This window comes from Cyrtonyx montezumae, unplaced genomic scaffold, assembly GCF_038088225.1.
Source record: "Cyrtonyx montezumae isolate F1298 unplaced genomic scaffold, pur_monq_1.0 scaffold_8, whole genome shotgun sequence".
Classification (NCBI taxonomy): Eukaryota; Metazoa; Chordata; class Aves; order Galliformes; family Odontophoridae; genus Cyrtonyx; species Cyrtonyx montezumae.
In genome coordinates, this window is record NW_027072089.1 from 113,921,851 (window position 1) to 113,939,969 (window position 18,119).

An 18,119-nucleotide genomic window follows, 5' to 3' on the forward strand; every position below is an offset into this window, starting at 1 on the left:
ACATGCTCCAAATCACTCTTTCCTCAGTGCTCTCCAATGTATTATTTTATGTTCCTAATTTCGATTACAGCCTCAGATCAAACGTTATCTCCATTCTATCAGAAAACCATTATTTGGACGAACTTCTGTTTTTCCATGCATACTTCCTTTCCCACTTTCTCTTCAGCAAGTACAGACACTAGAGCTGAGAGGAATTTCATTCTGGTCTTGCACCTTTCAGGACATAGCTCTGTCCAAAGCTGACTTAAGAACCAGGAAAGTCTGAACTCTTATCAATTGCATCCTGGACTATAACCCTAAACTCTAAATCCACTGAGAGACATGGAAATGTACCAAGGACTAAGAGACACTGGACTGAGTCCAGCCTGAGGTCTGGCTTGATACAAGCATGAGGTTGTTTCTATTCAATAAATTGTCAAAGCCTTTGAGTATTTGTAAATAGGTGGAAACAACAGAGTTGTTTATTTAGTACTCTCAGCCACATACTTCATAATTGCTACAAAGCCCTTGTCAGACCAGTAGAATACTCTATCTCACAGCATAACCCTTTCAAATGCACATATACAGAAACAAAACAAATGAAGTGGACAAATAATAATGCATTTCTCCCTCAGAAATGTCTTCACTGTGATTGAAAACACATCAGTGATTTTGTTCATTAGCTTTTTAAAAACAAAATCTTTGTTGACTCTCGGGTAAGAGTTTAAACAAAAGCTGTCATTTATCTTCACGTTCAGGAGGTTAAAAACAAACAAACAAACAAACAAAAAGATAGAGTCCTCACTCTGTAAGTCTAGTGTTCAGTGTTCCTATCTGGGTACTATCAAACCAAGCCATCTCCTGATGGAGCACTGCAAAAAAGAACTTCCGCCGAATCCTTGATGTTTGCCTTGTAGCGGCGATCAAAAATGTCCACACTTGGACGGTGCTCAGGATCAACACAGCAAAGCCAATTCCCACGTAGTAGTAAGCAAACCTGTGATAAGGGAACAAAAGACCACATAACCTCACTGCTTCTTGTGGGAGATGTTACACAGAAAGCAAGGAAAAATATTTACCCCACCAAAGTAAATACGGAAATCTGCAGCGCATTATTGTGAAGCCTTTCTGAGTAGGTAAAAATATGGATTCTGCTCAAAGGGATCACACATACACACACAGATTCCCCAAATACTCTGTTAACAGAATAACTGTGATGACTCTCACCTTGCCATTTCAGCTTCTATATCTACACCTGGAGTTGGTTGACAACTGGAATTATTCACTGAAGTGTCTGGGGGGAAAAAAGTACTTATGAATGTATCATACATAAAAGATAAATTATGACAACGTAGGGTTACCACTTTCAAAGTGTTTTTTATTTTCCAATTTGGGCGAGACATGTGGCTGATGCACATTTATTTTTCTCTGAACTTTGAATAATAGCAAGTAGTTGACAAATGATAATACAGAAGGTGGCTCATCCTCCTTACCATCCCACCCAAATTGAAATTCATTCATAAGGAACATACCCAATACACTGCTTTCTATTCTGTTCAAGCCACAACAATTTAATGTAATCAGGTAATTTGCAGAAAGATGAATTTTACTCAACGTGCACTTGTTCTGACATGTACCAGTACACACACTGGACAGTCTTATCTCTAGTAGCAAAAGATAACTGGTATCCGTGGAAGTCCAATTCTAACTTTACCTTCTGACATACTTGAATTCACACCACTCAGAACAAAGACGTTAGTCATATCTCCAAAGATAATGATCATAAGTGGTAGTCCAGTACCATTAGCAGCAGCTGCGATCAAACCAACTACCATCAGAAGTATTTCCACCCAATCAGCATAGCGGAACTACATGAACATTAAAGAAAAAGAGTCAAGTTATGCGTGGCAGTTCACATACTAGATAAGTAGAGCAGACATACAGAGCACATTTCTACCTATGCATTCTAAAAAGCAACAAGACTATAACTAAAAGCAAAATCAGAGCACAAGAAGACTTTCCTAGTAGGTCCTGTATATATACAGTAAGGTTTCTGAGGGAATATTGGCAGGAAACATGGTTACTCCAACTGAGCAGGAAGAAAAGGAAAAAAGAAACGTGTGCCTTACCTGTTTCTAAGTTTTTATCTTCTTTCCACAATTATTGCATTTTGCATTCATGAGAGCTATATATTTACCAACTTTAATGCCTTTGAAATTTGAACAAGTGTGAGTTATCGATCAGCACCTGTCTTGGATCTACCAGTAGACAAGGTCTCTAATTGCAATTGTACCTTAAGGTTTGCCTATCCTTGAAGGTCTCTTTGCTTTGGGAAAAAAAAAAAAGTGAATATGGACTTCAATAGCTGTTCCTGGATGTGATTCATCTGTACTGAGAACATTTTATTCTTGACTAAACATACTTCCAAAGTGTAAACATACATGGAATAAACCACAGAACAATAGAAGTTCTCTTATTTTAGAAAAAGCAAATCTGTGTGTAGAGTTACTTGGGAATGGTTGTCGGGTAGTAAAAATGGGCACAAAAACATAACCCTGGTTCTCTCAAACAGCAAGTCCTTCAGACATCAAACACAAGACAAATCTTTTTTAAACAGAGCCAAGGCAAAGGCCTGCACAGTATATATAGCCTAGATCAACCTCAACACAGGTGAGCCTCATTCTCCAAAACCAATTCCTTGTTAATGCTATAAGCGCTACCAATACACTAAGGTGAAAACCTGATGTAACAGCATCAACAATAATATTTCATAGGTCTCAGGGTTTTGGGGCATTTTTTCTTTTTTTTAATTTATGAATCACAGTTAATAGGCAAACAATCCACAACAACAAACAAAAGAAGTAAGCCACTGATCGAGACACTAACCAGTTCAAAGATGCCAACCACCTTTTTCTCTGACTTATTTTTTTTCCTAGAAGACACAAAGTACAATTAATATAAGCTTCTTCTAGCAAAATCACATTAAAAATACACCCCCCACACCATATGCTCCCATGGCCAATCTGCTGAATTTGAGGAATGCCTACTTTTTTTTCGTCTTCAAGTGGTCACTTTGTTCAAGATTTTTCTCATGTTGGAAAGGAGGCTTGTCATATTCCATGCTTGCAGGTTCTGCAGAATAAAAAGCACACTTTCTTAACATAATATTGCACCTTTTCTGCTATTCTCTTGCAGCCTTCCATGATAATTTTTTTTGCATTTCAAGCTTAATGACTAATATTTTCTCATATTCTTGAAATAGAACAGTCTTTCCTTTTTGAAGCTTCTTTTCTCTTCAGTTCACTGGCCCCTCTCCTGAAGAAGCTTCCAGCTAGATTTCTGAGATGAAAACAATTAAAAATATATTTATACAGACAAGCTATCAAAGACTAAACTAACTGAGCAACAATTCTGCAAACAACTGGCAGCAAAAAAGAGAAGTCCTAAAGAAATAAGTGGTGTAGGTAACACTGAATACAGGTGAGTTCACTCAGGAATCCTGTGTTTGTCTGTAATAACCATCACTATTATTTGCTCTGCAGTAGTTGTTACACACTCACCTCATTTGTGCTAAGGACTTAAGAAATCTACACAAGAGGAATCCTACCCGATAAAACATAAAACTATAAAACCATTGGATGAGATAATAATAAATGGATAAAGAAACTGATGAGAAAAGGGCTCAACACACCATCCGTTTCTCATCTAGACTAACCTTAACTGCTGAGTGAGTAGAATTTCCTGTATATTGTTTTTCACATACTGTCATCAGTCAGTTGAAAAAGACAGACTTAGACAACCATATAAAGACATCCACCTTAATAAGCCTAAGGAGCACTTTCCAGCCCAGACTAGTACTACCCACCCAAATAGTGTTACGCAGGTAGATGAATTCTGTTGAAGTTGGTGGAATGACTCATGCATGTCTTCTGTGTGGTGATTCTGAGTTACTGAAGGCTCAACAGAAACTAAGTGGTTGAAATGACTAAGGAGAAAAAATCAGATTTGCCCAGCAAACTGACAGCAAATGCACAGATTCAGATACTGCTCATACTCTGTGTCTATGACCATGAGGGAAGATCTGTGATGCACCTTCAGATTTGAAGTTACAGAATATACTCCGTAAATGAACAAATAAACATGCCATTTTTGTGCCTGTGGCTTACCAGTTTCAGAGAGGTCATTTTCTGTGAAATCTAAGCGTTGATCCACCATCCTTCCTTACTGTATGATTCTGAAATAAGATAAAGGTTGCATTAAATAAATAAATGCAAAAATTAAAAAAGAGGAAAAAAAATACAAAATTTCCCCCAAGGATAAAGAAAAAAGAAAAAAAACAACCAACTGCCCTACCCTACACAGCCAACCACCAAAAATTCCACATCAAAACCTATGGAAACATTAGATTAATTTAGAGCGTTCACATTATATCTGCATTTCTCCAGAAGTCATTTTATAAGTAGGACAAATATGTGACTGAAATATAACAATAAACACGTAATAGCGTGATTCAAGACTGCCTTTGAAGAAATCTTACAAACAGCACAAATTAGAGCAATAGCTTCTGTCTCAGAACCTTTTTTAAGAGTCTACAGGTCATTCATTCACATTCAGATTAGTGTGGATGATCTGTTGAAGGACAGAGGGTTTCCTTTACTAGCTTGAAATAAGCTTACTGGACAGTTGTAACAAAATCACGATTAACGTGCTAAAAACTAAAGGTGTGCTTATGCATTTTGCCACACACCTGCTAAGAAAAGTTTAGAGGCAGTAAGCAACTGAGGTGCCAGCCGTGCCCAGGCTTTACTTCTTGATGCAGCTGAACACACACGTGAACTTGATGTAGGCTAAAACGATAACAGAACACACAATCTACCTGACGTTAAAAATACGTACCTAACTTAAACGTCCTCGATTAAGGCTCCTCGCTGTGCCTTTCCTCGTATTATTTTCGGCTTACCTTTACACCTCGTGCTGTGCCCTTTCTTTCGGGTGACTACGATCCCCACCGGACCCCTCACCTGCCGCTGCCCAAACCCTACACTACTGCGGCTGCCGGCTGTGCCCGGCGGTCGCCTCCCGGGCGCGCCCGCCCGCACCCCGCCATGTGGGGCCCGCCCTTCCTCCCGCCCGCCGCTCGGCTGCCAGGTGCGGGTCGGATCGCGACCCGGCGGGAAAGTGTGTGTGGGGCGGTTTGGGCTGGCAGTGGGCACCGCACAGCGAGCCGCTCGGCACAGCTGTCTGAACAGCGCTTTCTGTCTAACGCTGGACGAATTTTAGCTTAGAAAAGTTATCACGGGCACCGCTTGTACGGGGATCTGGGGGGCTGCTTCCCTGCGTTCAGTGAATTTCAGCTAGGAATAGAGATATTAACGACATTTAATGACATTAAAAGCATTTTCACTTCCCGCTTCTAAGCAGCATCAAGATCAAAGCTCATGAAATTTATTACTCTTCTCAGAGGAGTTAATTCACAAAAACATTGTGTTTTGCTCATGTAATTCTCTCCTGAGAATTTGTGTGGGGTCTCATTTTAGCAAACCTAAGGCTGTTTCTTGCTTTGGGTTAACTCAGATGGCTTTGTATTTATTTTTCCCCTCTTAGAAGTAAACAGGTACAGCCCTAAAATGAGGGTTTTCCAGCTCACTTCCCCACCTATACTGAAATCTACATCATTTACATCCATTAATGACTTCAATGCTTATGAAAAATGAACTCTAGTTGTTTCCCCATCCACTCAAATACTAGTGTCCCAAAGCTGAGCATCAGTTAGTCAGATAACTGAAGTGGTTCTTGAGGAATATGTTCAGGACTAAACGTAAGTTATCTTCCCTCTTTAATTTTCCCCATGGGATTCAGGTACCATCTTACATATTGGTTATTGTGCCCTGAAAGAGCCACAGAAACAAAAGCATTTTTAGCCTTCGTTGCCTCCTGCCCACTGGGGCCCTCTGTATTTGCTTAGATTCCAAATTTCTGTGTGTCAGGCTTGTTACTTTTTTGTACTTTCTTATTTCATCTGAAAAGTATCCTTATAATCATAGCAGGGAGTTTGACTCCGTGTATTTTTTTTATCTGTCCAGAACCACTTAGCAATATGAAAGAAGAAAATAAATACAGATATGTAACATTAATTAACACCACTTATAACTGACTAAACTAGAAGAGATACCTACTCTGAAGGACTGTTAATCATAAGCACAGGCTAATTAAAAACTGACAAACTCACCAAAAAATCCTCAAAAGCACAAACTAGAAATAAGATTTCATTTCTCTATTAAAGCAGTAGTACTGCAGAGAATAAAATGCATGGTATGTAGAAGTAGTAGATATCTAACTTTACTGGAATAGCTAATCAAAATAATAATAAAACACGAAGAGGGAGTATTATATCCTAGAAGCTTTGTTGCTACTTACTGATATGCCGAAGCACCAGCACTTCTGTGTGTGGTTTATTGATCCTGAAGAAAATACATGGAAGTGAGTTAATATTCATCAATTTAATAGAGAGGTACTCATATTAATGAAGGTGGCTGGCCAGTAGAGTGTTCGCGCTACCCCTTAGTGCCATGATATATATATAACTACAGGACACAATAAAGCACTGCGTGCCAAAATGAGCAAGGTCATTCAAATAAACCAAAGATATTTTTTTACAGCTTCGTAGTAGTTTTTCATAAACATGTTTCTTCTGGGTACGTGCAGAAGTTCAGACTGAGGCACTCTGTTTTTGTTCACAGGTTACACAAGCCCATTCCCAAGTGCTAGTTCGAGCCATGATCTGTATTTTTCCACACGATCCACCCTTTATTAATTGAACTGAAACATCTTTTTTGAAGATGGCTGATGTGCATTGCATCCAAATCCCACATAAGGAAGCTAACCAGGTAGAGATAGAATCATTTTTTAGTTGTTCAATTTGAGTAACCTGGATCTTCTTCTATGTCATGGTATGAGTTACATTTTGGAAACATCAGGAATAAATACACTACAGCGTTAGTAATTGCACAGGCACCCCCAAGGACAGCAGTCAGTACCTCTAATGTGACTCTCTTGTATGATTTTTCATGTTTGTTCTAATTCCTGGTTGATCAGTCCAATAGCTTGTTGTGTTACATTTAGTGGTGCTGCAGCATGATTAGCTAATGCAGGTACTTGCTGTTCAGTGGAGATAACTTCAGCTTGTGATGATATGGCCATGGCATAGAACCACTGAGCAGTCCATTTATATTGATGTCTGGTGAGAAAGGTTTGGCAATTGGTGTCTGTGGTTACTTGGAGTATATTGTATTGGGTACATAGAGCCATCCCCAAGTACATCGTCCAGTCCAGTTAGATGATAGGTGCAGCTGGCCATGTTGACCACAAGTCCACAAAAAAAAAAAAAAAACATGGTATCATATACACAAAAGATTTATTCCAGGATTTGGGTAAGGTAATAATCTTACAGCAGCTTTTGGGTAAATCTCCCATCCACACATCAGTTTTATTAGAAGAGTTTCATTCAACACGACATAGCATCTGGAGTCATACCCTCTGCATTAAAGATGAGAGGCAACCTATACTGTTATGATCCATAGTGTGATGAGGTTGTGTGTGATTCTGCATTCAGACACCATCCATTACTTTGGAAGCTGTTTCACTGAAGGTCACCTGTCCATTTCTTCTTTCAGTTCTATTCATTGAAGAGCTTAGTTCCACTATGTCTCAATCAGACTAATATACCAAGATAACCCTTAGTTTGCATCCATGGGTACACACCCAACAATCAGTCTGGGGTTATGTGGGTTGCCTAGTCAGTAAGTACTTTAGCCACAGACCTTAAATGGAATAAGATTTAGTCAGTGCTCATAGCAGAAAATCCACCTTCCAAGGTAACGTGCAGTCAACATTGCAATCTTGTGTCAATACTGCTTGAATAGGGGTATGATCAGGTTAGTTATACCAGACTCTTTGTTCTGATACCGGAGGCTGTACAGATATAACTAGTGACATAGGAGGGACCTGGGTCTATCATAATGATATAACGAATGTTTCTTGTGCAATAAAAATTGGTATGTTGGCAAGCATTTTAGTACACCAGGTATAGAACACCTGAGGGGTTATAGAACTTCCCTTTCCCTTATAATGTAGGAGAAAAGAGGCTGCATGATTTTAGCCTTCCTTGAACCTCCCATGGCCATTCTACCATGTAGTTAACAAGTTCAGCATCAACAAGGGCAGGGAGCAGTATGTCGTTCATGATACCAATTTGTGACTCTGTGTTTTATGATTACCCTTATCTGTATCCTAAGTGGAGAAGCCCAAGTAGTTCATAGCATATGTAAAGCCCTGGTTCAGTTATCTTGAAGTCTTTCACTGAAGTCTCTTAATACCTCAGAAAGCCGTGTTGTTCACCCCTTCACAGATTAAGTGTGAGCCCAAATGGCTGTTTTCAAAATGCCATTATAAATTTCTATAAGACTTGCTCTGGTAAAATGGTATGGTAAGTAGAAATGCTATTGAATATTTTTATCTTTAGAATATTCGTATATGGGCTATTATCATTAACGTAGTGATAATTTTTTTCAGTTAGTGAGGCCCTGTGCCTTCTGGGCACCATTCTTTGTTCTCCAGGCCTTGCAGCTTCTCCCTGGGGGGCAGAAATAGAAGAGGGTGGGAGGGGTTTCCTTTCCTTGCTGGATCTGACAGTTAAGAATTTGATATACTCCCTTTTCCTTCACTGTTATTTTCGTTTTTGACCTGACACCCCACAAACAATAGCCTTACCTTTATCAGATCTATGTTCTTTTGCCAAGCCCTTTATCCAAGCCACAATAACAGTGGGTGATTGCCAGTTATCCTCAGCATGAATCTGCCCTTTCTGAGTCAGGCATACTTTGCAGCTCTCAACAGCTCTAATGAGAGCAGTCTAGATCATACTGAACCCAGGTAGCTGTGGTCACCTACTGATTAATTTGGATGTGGCCTTCTTCAGTGTTCTCCTTTTTCAATTCAGTTTATATTCCTTCTGTTTCTAAAATTGCTGCAATTTACTTTGTCAATTTCAGTACACTTTCAGAATCTTACAGCAGTCCTCATTTCTCTATTTCTTGGGCAACCACATACCACAAGGAGCTCCATTTCCATCCTGGGATTTCCCTCAGCAAATCCAATCCCTCCCTCTTGCCAATGGTACTTTCTGTAGCTGGGATCCTGCTGACTATGCCAGTTGTTATGCAGAAGTGTGTTTCTATGTAGGATTTAGCGATTGTGAAGAAAGTACATGGGGCAAATAAATATTTATCAATTTAATGGAGAAGTACTCACATTACCACAGGCAGATGGCTGGTAGAATGTGTGCACTACACCACTAGTGCTGTGTCGTACATAACAGTAGGAGACAATAAAGTATTGCGTGCCAAGATGAGCAAGGTCATTCAAATAAAACAAGTATACCTGATTACAGCTGTGGAGCAGTTTTTCATGAACAAAAGTCATCTGTGTACGTACAGAAGTGCAGACTGAGGCAGTCTGTTTGGGTTCCCAAGCTACATAAGCCATTTCCCAAGAGCTAGTCACCTGTTCAGGCCATGATCTGTACTGTTGCACACACTTAACCGTCTTTCAACTCTACAGCACCCCAGACACCAGCATGACAACCAGGCTGCACCCATGAGCTGCACATGTATAGTCATGGGTGGTAACTGACTGTTAACTGTAGGTGATTTCTTACTTTTCCTGTGTGGCTGGGATGTATTGGGATGGAGCTTTAAAAGACATTATTTTTCCTCACTATGCTTTGATATTAGTTGCTTTATGACTTCTGCATCTTTGTTAGATATATATGATTCAGCCAGCAAAGACTTGCAAGAATCAATTAAACAAAACAAAACAACAACAACAACAAAAAACCACAACAGAGTGGAGACCAAAAAATGTTTTTGTATTAATTTTTTAGAATTCTGACCAAAGGGGAACTTTAGTACTACAGATATCTTAGGCTTTGTGGGTTAGTCACATTCAACTCCCACATTTCTACAGCAGTACAAGGGTGCACTAATTGTACTCAAGATCAACAGTAATAATATTAATAACCAGGGGTAGAAACTGTAGTCACGTCACATCTACTTGCAGCCTCACTCTGAAATAGGGTAGTATTTTACTGTGCATCTAAGAAATGGCTCATCATCCTAAATTCTTCATTGAATTCACTGGTTAATAGGCTACATTGGTTGTTTGGGTCATAAATATGGAACTTAGGAGTATATCCTATGCAGTTAATTTTTGTCAATATGTACATGAAAATGAATATAAAGATTCTGCCTAATCTTAGTTAATGTCTGCAGGAAGAAGGTATAGTTTTCTCCTCTCACTCTCTGATAGATCAAGATTGGGTTTTCTACAAGCAACCATGAGAATGAAGAAGAGCAGCTGTGGGCTTCTGTGTCTTTTAGAGTGCACCCTTTTTCCTCCCTTCTCGGTCACAAAACAGAAACACCATGGTTCAAGAATATCAGTTTGGGCAATGAAGAGTGGGTAGACTTTGTAGATTAAGGTAAGCTTATCACACCATTGTTTACTTGTGGTATTTCTGAAAATAGAAGGTGGGAACATACCTGATTTTTTTAGCTAATTAGAATTAGATCAAAAATATCTATTTCACCACAATTTCTTTTAACCAGACTAACTTGCAAGAAGTTATTGGTGCAAAAGCTTTCTTCATTTCTCTGAAGGTCGTACACCTGTTTTAGGAGAGATGTAACTGATAAGTATGTCAGGTCAATGTAATCCATTTTTTTCTAAAAAATAAGAGAAAATTCATTTTTTTTCTTCCAAGCAATTGGGTGATATATGTGTCAAGATCATAGGAAGCACAGAAGGTAGCAATTCTGCATTATCCTGAGCTCTTTATATACCTTGAATGGGAAAACTTCATACTTTATCAAAATGGTGACTTAGCCTGTTAAAGACCTATAGTGATAGTTCGCAGAACTGAATGTAAAGATCTGTATCTTCTTTTCAGAAAAATGGAGCAAAGAAAAAGAATAAACTTTTGGAGGCATTCACTACATTAGGCAAAAGACAAAACTATGGTTTTGGTCCATCAGACCAGAAGAATTACCAGGATGATAAAAGGAATTAAGAGACCACTAAGTGCCTAGTCATCTGTTGGGCAACATATAGAAAAGGAAAAAAGTAAAAAGCTTCTTAAATTCTTGGGATATGAGGGGAAAAAGAATTTTCAAGAGGTCAGAAAATTAACAGAATTTGAGCTTGTCTACATATCACCCTGAGAAGCAGAATGTTGTCAAGGAAGAAAATTTAAATGAAAGTGATGGTGAAATTAAGTTGGCTGTTAATACAAAGTTGTTACGGACTTTAACTACAAGTAAGAGGCCATTCTTTCATGCAGAAGCAAAGAATTCTATATTTTCTTAAGAATAATCTGTCAATAAGTAGAAATTAGAAATGACTATGGGCAGTTTTTCCATGGAATAGCATTTAAGAGATGTAGAGATGAAAATCGAAACAAAACATAAGCCAACAATATCAAACTGTTGTGAAAAAAGGAGAAAAAAAAAACCTCAAACACAAAAGAGTCATATGTGGAACACATGGAGTGGTGTTTGCTCTGGTTAGCATTGTTAAATCCTCAGATGGAGTGCTGTGTCTAAATTTGATTATTTCATGAAAATGTGGGTGAAGGGAGTTATGGAAGAAAGCAAAATTAAAGGGCTGTAGAAGATATGAACTGAGAGAAAAGACAGATGGAATTGGGTTTGGTGTAGTGGAAGGCATGCAATTACTTAAAAAAAGTATGAGAGTCTTGCAAAAACAAAGTAATATGGTATTTTCCATATCTACCCTGGTACTGAATTACAGTAAGAAGGGCAAAAGTTAGATACTATAAAAATGTCATTTACACTCTGCATAGTTAAGCACTGGACAGAGTATTGAGGGAGCTGGTAGAATCCAGAATATAGATTTTTTTTCTTTTCTTTTTTTTTTCAGGTTAAGTCAAGAAATTATCTACAAGGAAATACTTGATATAAAAGATTTGCCTAAAGGCTGGGGGAGAGATTAGATTGCCTTCTGAGATTCCCATCAACTCTGTTTTCTCTGATGTGCTGATAAGCATAACGAAGGGCAAAATGGAACAAAGCTGGTGCATCTTGTATTTTGGTAAAGTACGTGAGGTCAAGTACAAACTGAGTAAGTGGAACAACTGACAACAGCTTACAACAGTAAAGGTTTCTTCTGATGAGAGATGGGAAATTGGGCAACTGGGCAAATGTCAGAGCACTTAAGAAAAGTGATGAAGAAGTGACTCCTACCCTCAGAAGACATGCACCACTGGTGGCTTTCAGCAAGAAATTCATAACATTTTTCTCCTGCATCCTGCATGTGCCATCTCAACCACTGTTCTGGACTTCCTAGTCTATAAGCTGGGGTGGATTGTTGACATATTAATTTACTTCCAAGCTTCTTTTTGGTGTGATTTAATAAGTTTTCATGTGAAGGTAGGTTTGGGTTTTGAGAACAGTTTCCTGAGTGTACTCCCAAAAACTAATTTATATGGGGCAATTTTGGTTCTTTCCATTTCTCAGACATGGTGTTTGTGCCCTCATTTCTGCACACTGTCATGCCATATTGTGGAGCACGTAATACATATCCTTCATTTTGGACTTTAAAAATAGCTCTCTGTGAATTTGCTTTCAGTGTAATATCACTGTGACACAGCTCAGCAAAACAGAAGAAGTAAATAATATATCTTAGTTGCACCACATGAGGCACAAAGTAAAATCAGATTAAGTGGTAGACCACAGAAATGTGGCCAGTCCATTCCAGAGGGGTTGTTTCTGAACAAAGTGGATAGAAACAGCTGTAATGTGAGACTTCATGGCCATGGACATCTCCAGGAGTCAGATACTTTTATCAGTGTATGGCTCCAAGTGGCTTGTTCACTGGCAAGATTTTATAGTGTTTTCTGAACAAAAACCTAAATGAATGAAGCCCTGTTGGTAGAAACCACATAACCTTTTTCTTAAAGGTCTTTTTAAGGAGTTGGTCCTATGTTACATTAAAAAGATAGATGATGTTGAGTTCACATATGAAAATGTGTAACCCAGATGCATTTACTGCAAGTTTTGCACTAGCCAGGACTCTTAGTTTGACCTGAACATTTTGAATGTGCTGTGTAGCCTTGGCCAGTGTGTGGGCAACACAGAGAATGTCAGTTCAGTTGTTGTTTAGTCCCAGACTCTCAGAGGGAATTAAGAAGTAACATTTCCTTTTATTAAATATTTGTATTTCCCAAGACAAATATTGTCAAGTCTTAAGAGCAAGGGCATCTCTCTTTTGCTTTAAACTCTCCAGTTCTAATAATCTATAATTCTGTGTATTTTTATGCATATATATATAACATGGCTGAATCGAGCAGATATGATTTTTACAAGTAAAATATGTTCAGTTGTTTAAATACTGAATGTTGTTACGATGTTTATGTGCTTTCAAGGGTTTTATACATCTAAGCCAGTGTAAATAATGTGTAAACCAAGATTATTACCATGCATATCACTCTTATGAGCATGTCACTGTTTCCTTTACCATGACAGACTATGGGGGAAATGGAAATCCAATTTCAAATAAATCTCTTAAGATGACAAATAAAAATGAGCTCCCTATTTATATAATATATATAGATGGCTTGTGGTCCAGAAGCAAAGCAACTCCATAAATCACCTGCTACTGTGCCCCCTATCTCATGCTCCACGCCATGGCTATTCCCTCTCCTGAAAGCTGCAGCACCTGCCTGTGTAGATGATAGCACCACTTCCCTCACTCTAAAACCATATTTTTCTTTTGTTTAGGAATTCCCAATCTTTATTCCTTGCCTTGGATGTCCTAACTATCCTATGACAATATCTCTCATGGTCACCTCCAAATTATATGGTCACCGAGGGCACGAACAGGGAAGGCTAAGCTACAATTAATTAGGAGTTACCTTTAAAACACAGAGATGGATCAAATTTCTGAAAGTAATGCCGTGTGTTATCATGCTCAAAGTACTGTGTGTGAGCAGAAGTAATGACCTAGTTGTAAACCTCTTTTAAATCTCCTGGGCTGGAGGAGTTGTTGCTTCTGCTCAGAAAAATTGCATTGTGTGGTCACAGTATTGTTTTCCCTTGAGGAAGCTGGATTTTTCCATGGCAGCCCATTCACATGTACTTGGCCTTATTCTCTTATGAGGAAGAATGTTTTGTCAGGTCAGATAGCAGCTGTAGGATTTCTGCCTATCTACTATTTGTGCATTTCAGATTGCTCTTTGTGGTGGTTAATGCTGGATTCTGAGGAACAAAACTGATGGGCAGGGCCAAGAGGTGGATCAAAGCATTATATTTGCCTGACATACAGATAGCTTGCGGTGAGAGGGAGATCCAAGGAAATCACATCCCAAAGTGCTCAAAAGGACAACACAGGCATCTCCTAAATGTCCACCTCTGTTGAATACCATACATTAGGCTCTCAGTTAGCACTACAGTCTCTTTTCTATTTCTTCCTCCTTTCACTTGAGGAATGACAGTATTTGCTGACTTTTATTGCTGATTTTATCTGCATACTGTGCAGATTGGGTCCAGGGCTACGTCCTTTTCCCATAAATTCATGATCCAGTCCTGAAAGGTGAACAGAGTTCAGGAAAAAGTTTTTTCTGGTGTAGTCTTACATGCATCAGTAATAATTTACCATCATAGGAGAGAAGGAAACCCTTCACCTGGACTGGAGTTTGCCCAGGCAACTCAGGGAGCTAGTGAGATACCGATCCTGTTCTTTGTCCTGTTGATGTATGCTCTAGATCAAGACTGTCTGTACAGTTTTCATGCAGTGTTGAACTTCTAGCTGTGTGTTTGCAATATTAAACAAGTTATGTAACTTTGCATTTTTGCATGCGTCACTGCACAGTCATGCTTAGCCTTTCACAAAAGTTTCCTTCTGTTGTAGTGTTTCCAAAACAGATAACGAGAACTCTAATGATCTTCTGGTTGGAACTAGATTTCTGTGGGCATCAAGAAGGTGCAGTGGATATTTCATTTTAAAGGGGACGTAGTATTTTCAGGGTATGCTCAAGAATATACCTGAAAAACTGTTAAGGATTTGAGGAACAACTGGACTTTTCTACTAAGCAACAGCCTGCTAAAAAAGAGTAGTCTATAAAGTAGTAGCCTTCTAAGTACACTGATCTTCCCTTACATGCTTATGATTATGAGATGAAGAGTGGGAACACTGAAAAATAGGTATAATTGGTGACATGTAATTTTTAATTCTTCTTTTATCATTATAAAAGGATGTTATGTTATCTAGACTACATGACCAAAATCTATTTGAAGATCCTGAATGATCTAATTGTTTTCAGGGATCCTTAGCTGCATTACAGAATGCTAGTAAAATAGATCTTATAAAAATAACTTTTTTAGCATCAATTGCAACAAAAACAAGTTCAAAGAAAAGCAATTCAATTTTAATAGTATTTTTACTCAGATTTTATTTTAATTTATTGATTGATGCAAATGTGTTTAGGTCAATGGAAAAGGAAAATAAAAAAATGTTTCTTCGTTATTGTCCTTAAAACAGTTTATGTCATTCATTAGGACCTACTTGTATTCTTCTGATGAACTGATAGTTATGGAAATAATTAGAAGATCCCAGCTGCACTATTCATTACTACATATCCTTCAAGTCATTGTACACTGTGTTTCCCTTTTTGATGTCATTCAAAAAAGCTTTTACTAATTACAAGTAAATTCTTACCATATGCCCTCAAAAGCAATCAGGGGAAGAACTTTCATATAGTAACACTGTATTGGGATTTTTTTAAAGCTTTGTTTATACTGAATGCTACCCTATATTCAATAGGAAGACACGATCTGAACGTTTATCATTCACTTTACGCCTCAAAGCATTTTGTATTATAATACTGTAGAACAGCAGCATTCTGCAATGTTTCCTTATCTATAAACTTGGTAAAAATGAATCTAAACTCAGAATCCAATTATTTCCCTTGAGAACTGGGAGACTTATTTATTTATTTTTAATTAAAAAACAAAACAAAAAAAATTATTATTGTCTCTCTTCCAGCCCCAGATATCAGTGAAAGCTTATGATATTTTTCACCAGAATCCAAGAGGAAAAAATTCTTCTGTCCCCAAAAGTTTGAGTCCTGCCATAGAGTGGGCCAAAGCCAAGATTCACTCAAGTGCTATAAAAGTTAGAGAGTGAAAGTTCTCTGTTGTTAGCTCTGAAGTCTAAGCACCCTGACATCATGGAAATCACAACATTTGAGTTCATACTGTGCTGGATGTAGGTCTGGATCTGAGATCCCTTGCAGCAGGAGAGAGGAGATTAAGTCTTGCTGTTTGAATGCCCATTAGTTGGCAGAGTCCTTTGAGTCTTGCTTTTGGTTCAGTCAATGCTGAGTTGTGTACACAGCATGAAGTGGTTTTACAGGCTAAATTAGACAACTAATGGTTAGCAAATTCTCCTTATTAGTGGAAAAAGATTAAAATTTTTTTAGGAAATTTATTGGACTTCATGTGGCTCTTCTACAGCCTCCTCTGAGAATGGGAGTCAGCTGACACATGACTAAGTACCAACTCACGTGATTGTGTGTCAGTACTCACATAACAATTATGTGTCAAAATTCCCTTTGCAGACAAAATAAATCCATCCAATATTGTAGATATTTAATCTGACTAGATTTCTGCAATCTGAATATCTCACGTACCACATAGCAGTCTTCATTGTCAGCGGTATGAGCTAGACATCTTCTTTACTTGCAGATATCAAAAATGCCTTTGAACGTGGGAACTGCATCCTACCTTAAGTGTAAGGGGTACATGATGCATTTTTGCCAATGAAAATGTTTTTTCCCATTTTTTCTCAAGTGAAATTCTGCGAATATGGTTCAGGACAATCAAAACTTTCAGTAGGGCTGTTATTTGTTTACATAAACCAGATCCAGAATCTGTTCAGCTCTAGCATCCTCTAGAAATGATGTAGTGGAGAAATCTTAAGTAACATCCTTGTGGAGACAAAAAGTTAGGTTAACTTCAAGATAACTGTGTTTCTTGCTGTCTGAAGCTTGGTACATAAGGCTGAATGATTAAAAAAAAAAGTATCTGACATGGTAAACATACAAGCATGGTAAATGACCTTGCATTCTATAATCCTGTGCATGCAGCTTTTTTCTTCTAAGCCCTTCATTTCACTTGCCAGCAAGTGTTTTGAAAATATCAGAAGAGTTCACAGTAAACTATAAAGATGAGTGATTAATGGTAAATTATGTGTGCTTACATTTTGCAAATTGAATATTTACAAGCAGAAAAAGTGTCCTTTGTTGTGTCAGTGATCACACATGTGCGAACACTAACTGAAATACACAGTTCTTAAATTCTATATATTATTTCTTTGTGCTTTTCTGGTCTATATTATATATGTTTGAAGCCGGGAAGGTTAATGTGGTGAATAACATTCTGCTCTTACTGAAGTCCTCATTAAAATGTCTTAATTGAAAAAGAAGGACATAGTATCAGGGCAAGACTCAACTTGTTCATTAACACCCATTTAATACAAGAAAATAAAAATAATAATGTAATTTATTTACTCGAATGTAGCATAATACTACCACATCATCTAGCAAGAAAGAGATACAAGTTGAGTATCACAGAATCACAGTATGTTTAGAATTCCATATAAATCAGTAATAGGAGGGATTTATCATGAAGTGTTTCTAAAATACTGGTTTTATAGTAGCTTCAGTATTGCTATGATAATAAATAGAGCTGAAGTCATTTATTGGTGGTTGTCGCTTCTGTGAAGAAGAAATCTCTTCTTGTGGATTGAAAAAGGAAGAGCATTTGATGTTAAATGTTGCAGTCAGAGGAGTTTTCAAAACATATCTAAATTTTTTTTGTGATCAAATTAATTTTTAAATAGCTACAAAATGAAAATGACTTTTAATATATAGTTTTATTAAATAATATTCTCAAAAGAGCTAGATTGTTTTTATACTCTTCAAACTATTATACTCCAAGAAGAGCTTTTCTTAAAATATTACAAAATGAAGACTCAAAGCATTTCCCTTAACATAATATTTGAAGTTT

At 37.8% G+C, this 18,119-nt stretch overlaps 1 protein-coding gene across 2 annotated transcripts in view; it reads right to left on the reverse strand.

Moving 5' to 3' along the window:
- The window catches only part of ABCB5 (ATP binding cassette subfamily B member 5), a 35,940-nt gene extending 29,421 nt beyond the window's left edge, over positions 1-6,519 (reverse strand). Inside the window, exons 1-7 of one of the 2 annotated variants that reach the window (XM_065753308.1) lie at positions 6,397-6,519; positions 4,146-4,213; positions 3,027-3,111; positions 2,866-2,911; positions 1,694-1,847; positions 1,207-1,273; positions 785-976 (exon numbers count right to left, since the gene is read on the reverse strand). In XM_065753308.1, coding sequence (XP_065609380.1) covers positions 785-976; positions 1,207-1,273; positions 1,694-1,847; positions 2,866-2,911; positions 3,027-3,111; positions 4,146-4,194 — 593 coding nt within the window. In that variant the 5' untranslated portion in view covers positions 4,195-4,213; positions 6,397-6,519. Of the gene's footprint in view, positions 1-784; positions 977-1,206; positions 1,274-1,693; positions 1,848-2,865; positions 2,912-3,026; positions 3,112-4,145; positions 4,214-4,939; positions 5,207-6,396 lie in introns of those variants that run through there. The other variant, XM_065753307.1, reaches the window with a different exon arrangement.
- Between the last annotated feature and the right edge of the window lie 11,600 nt (positions 6,520-18,119).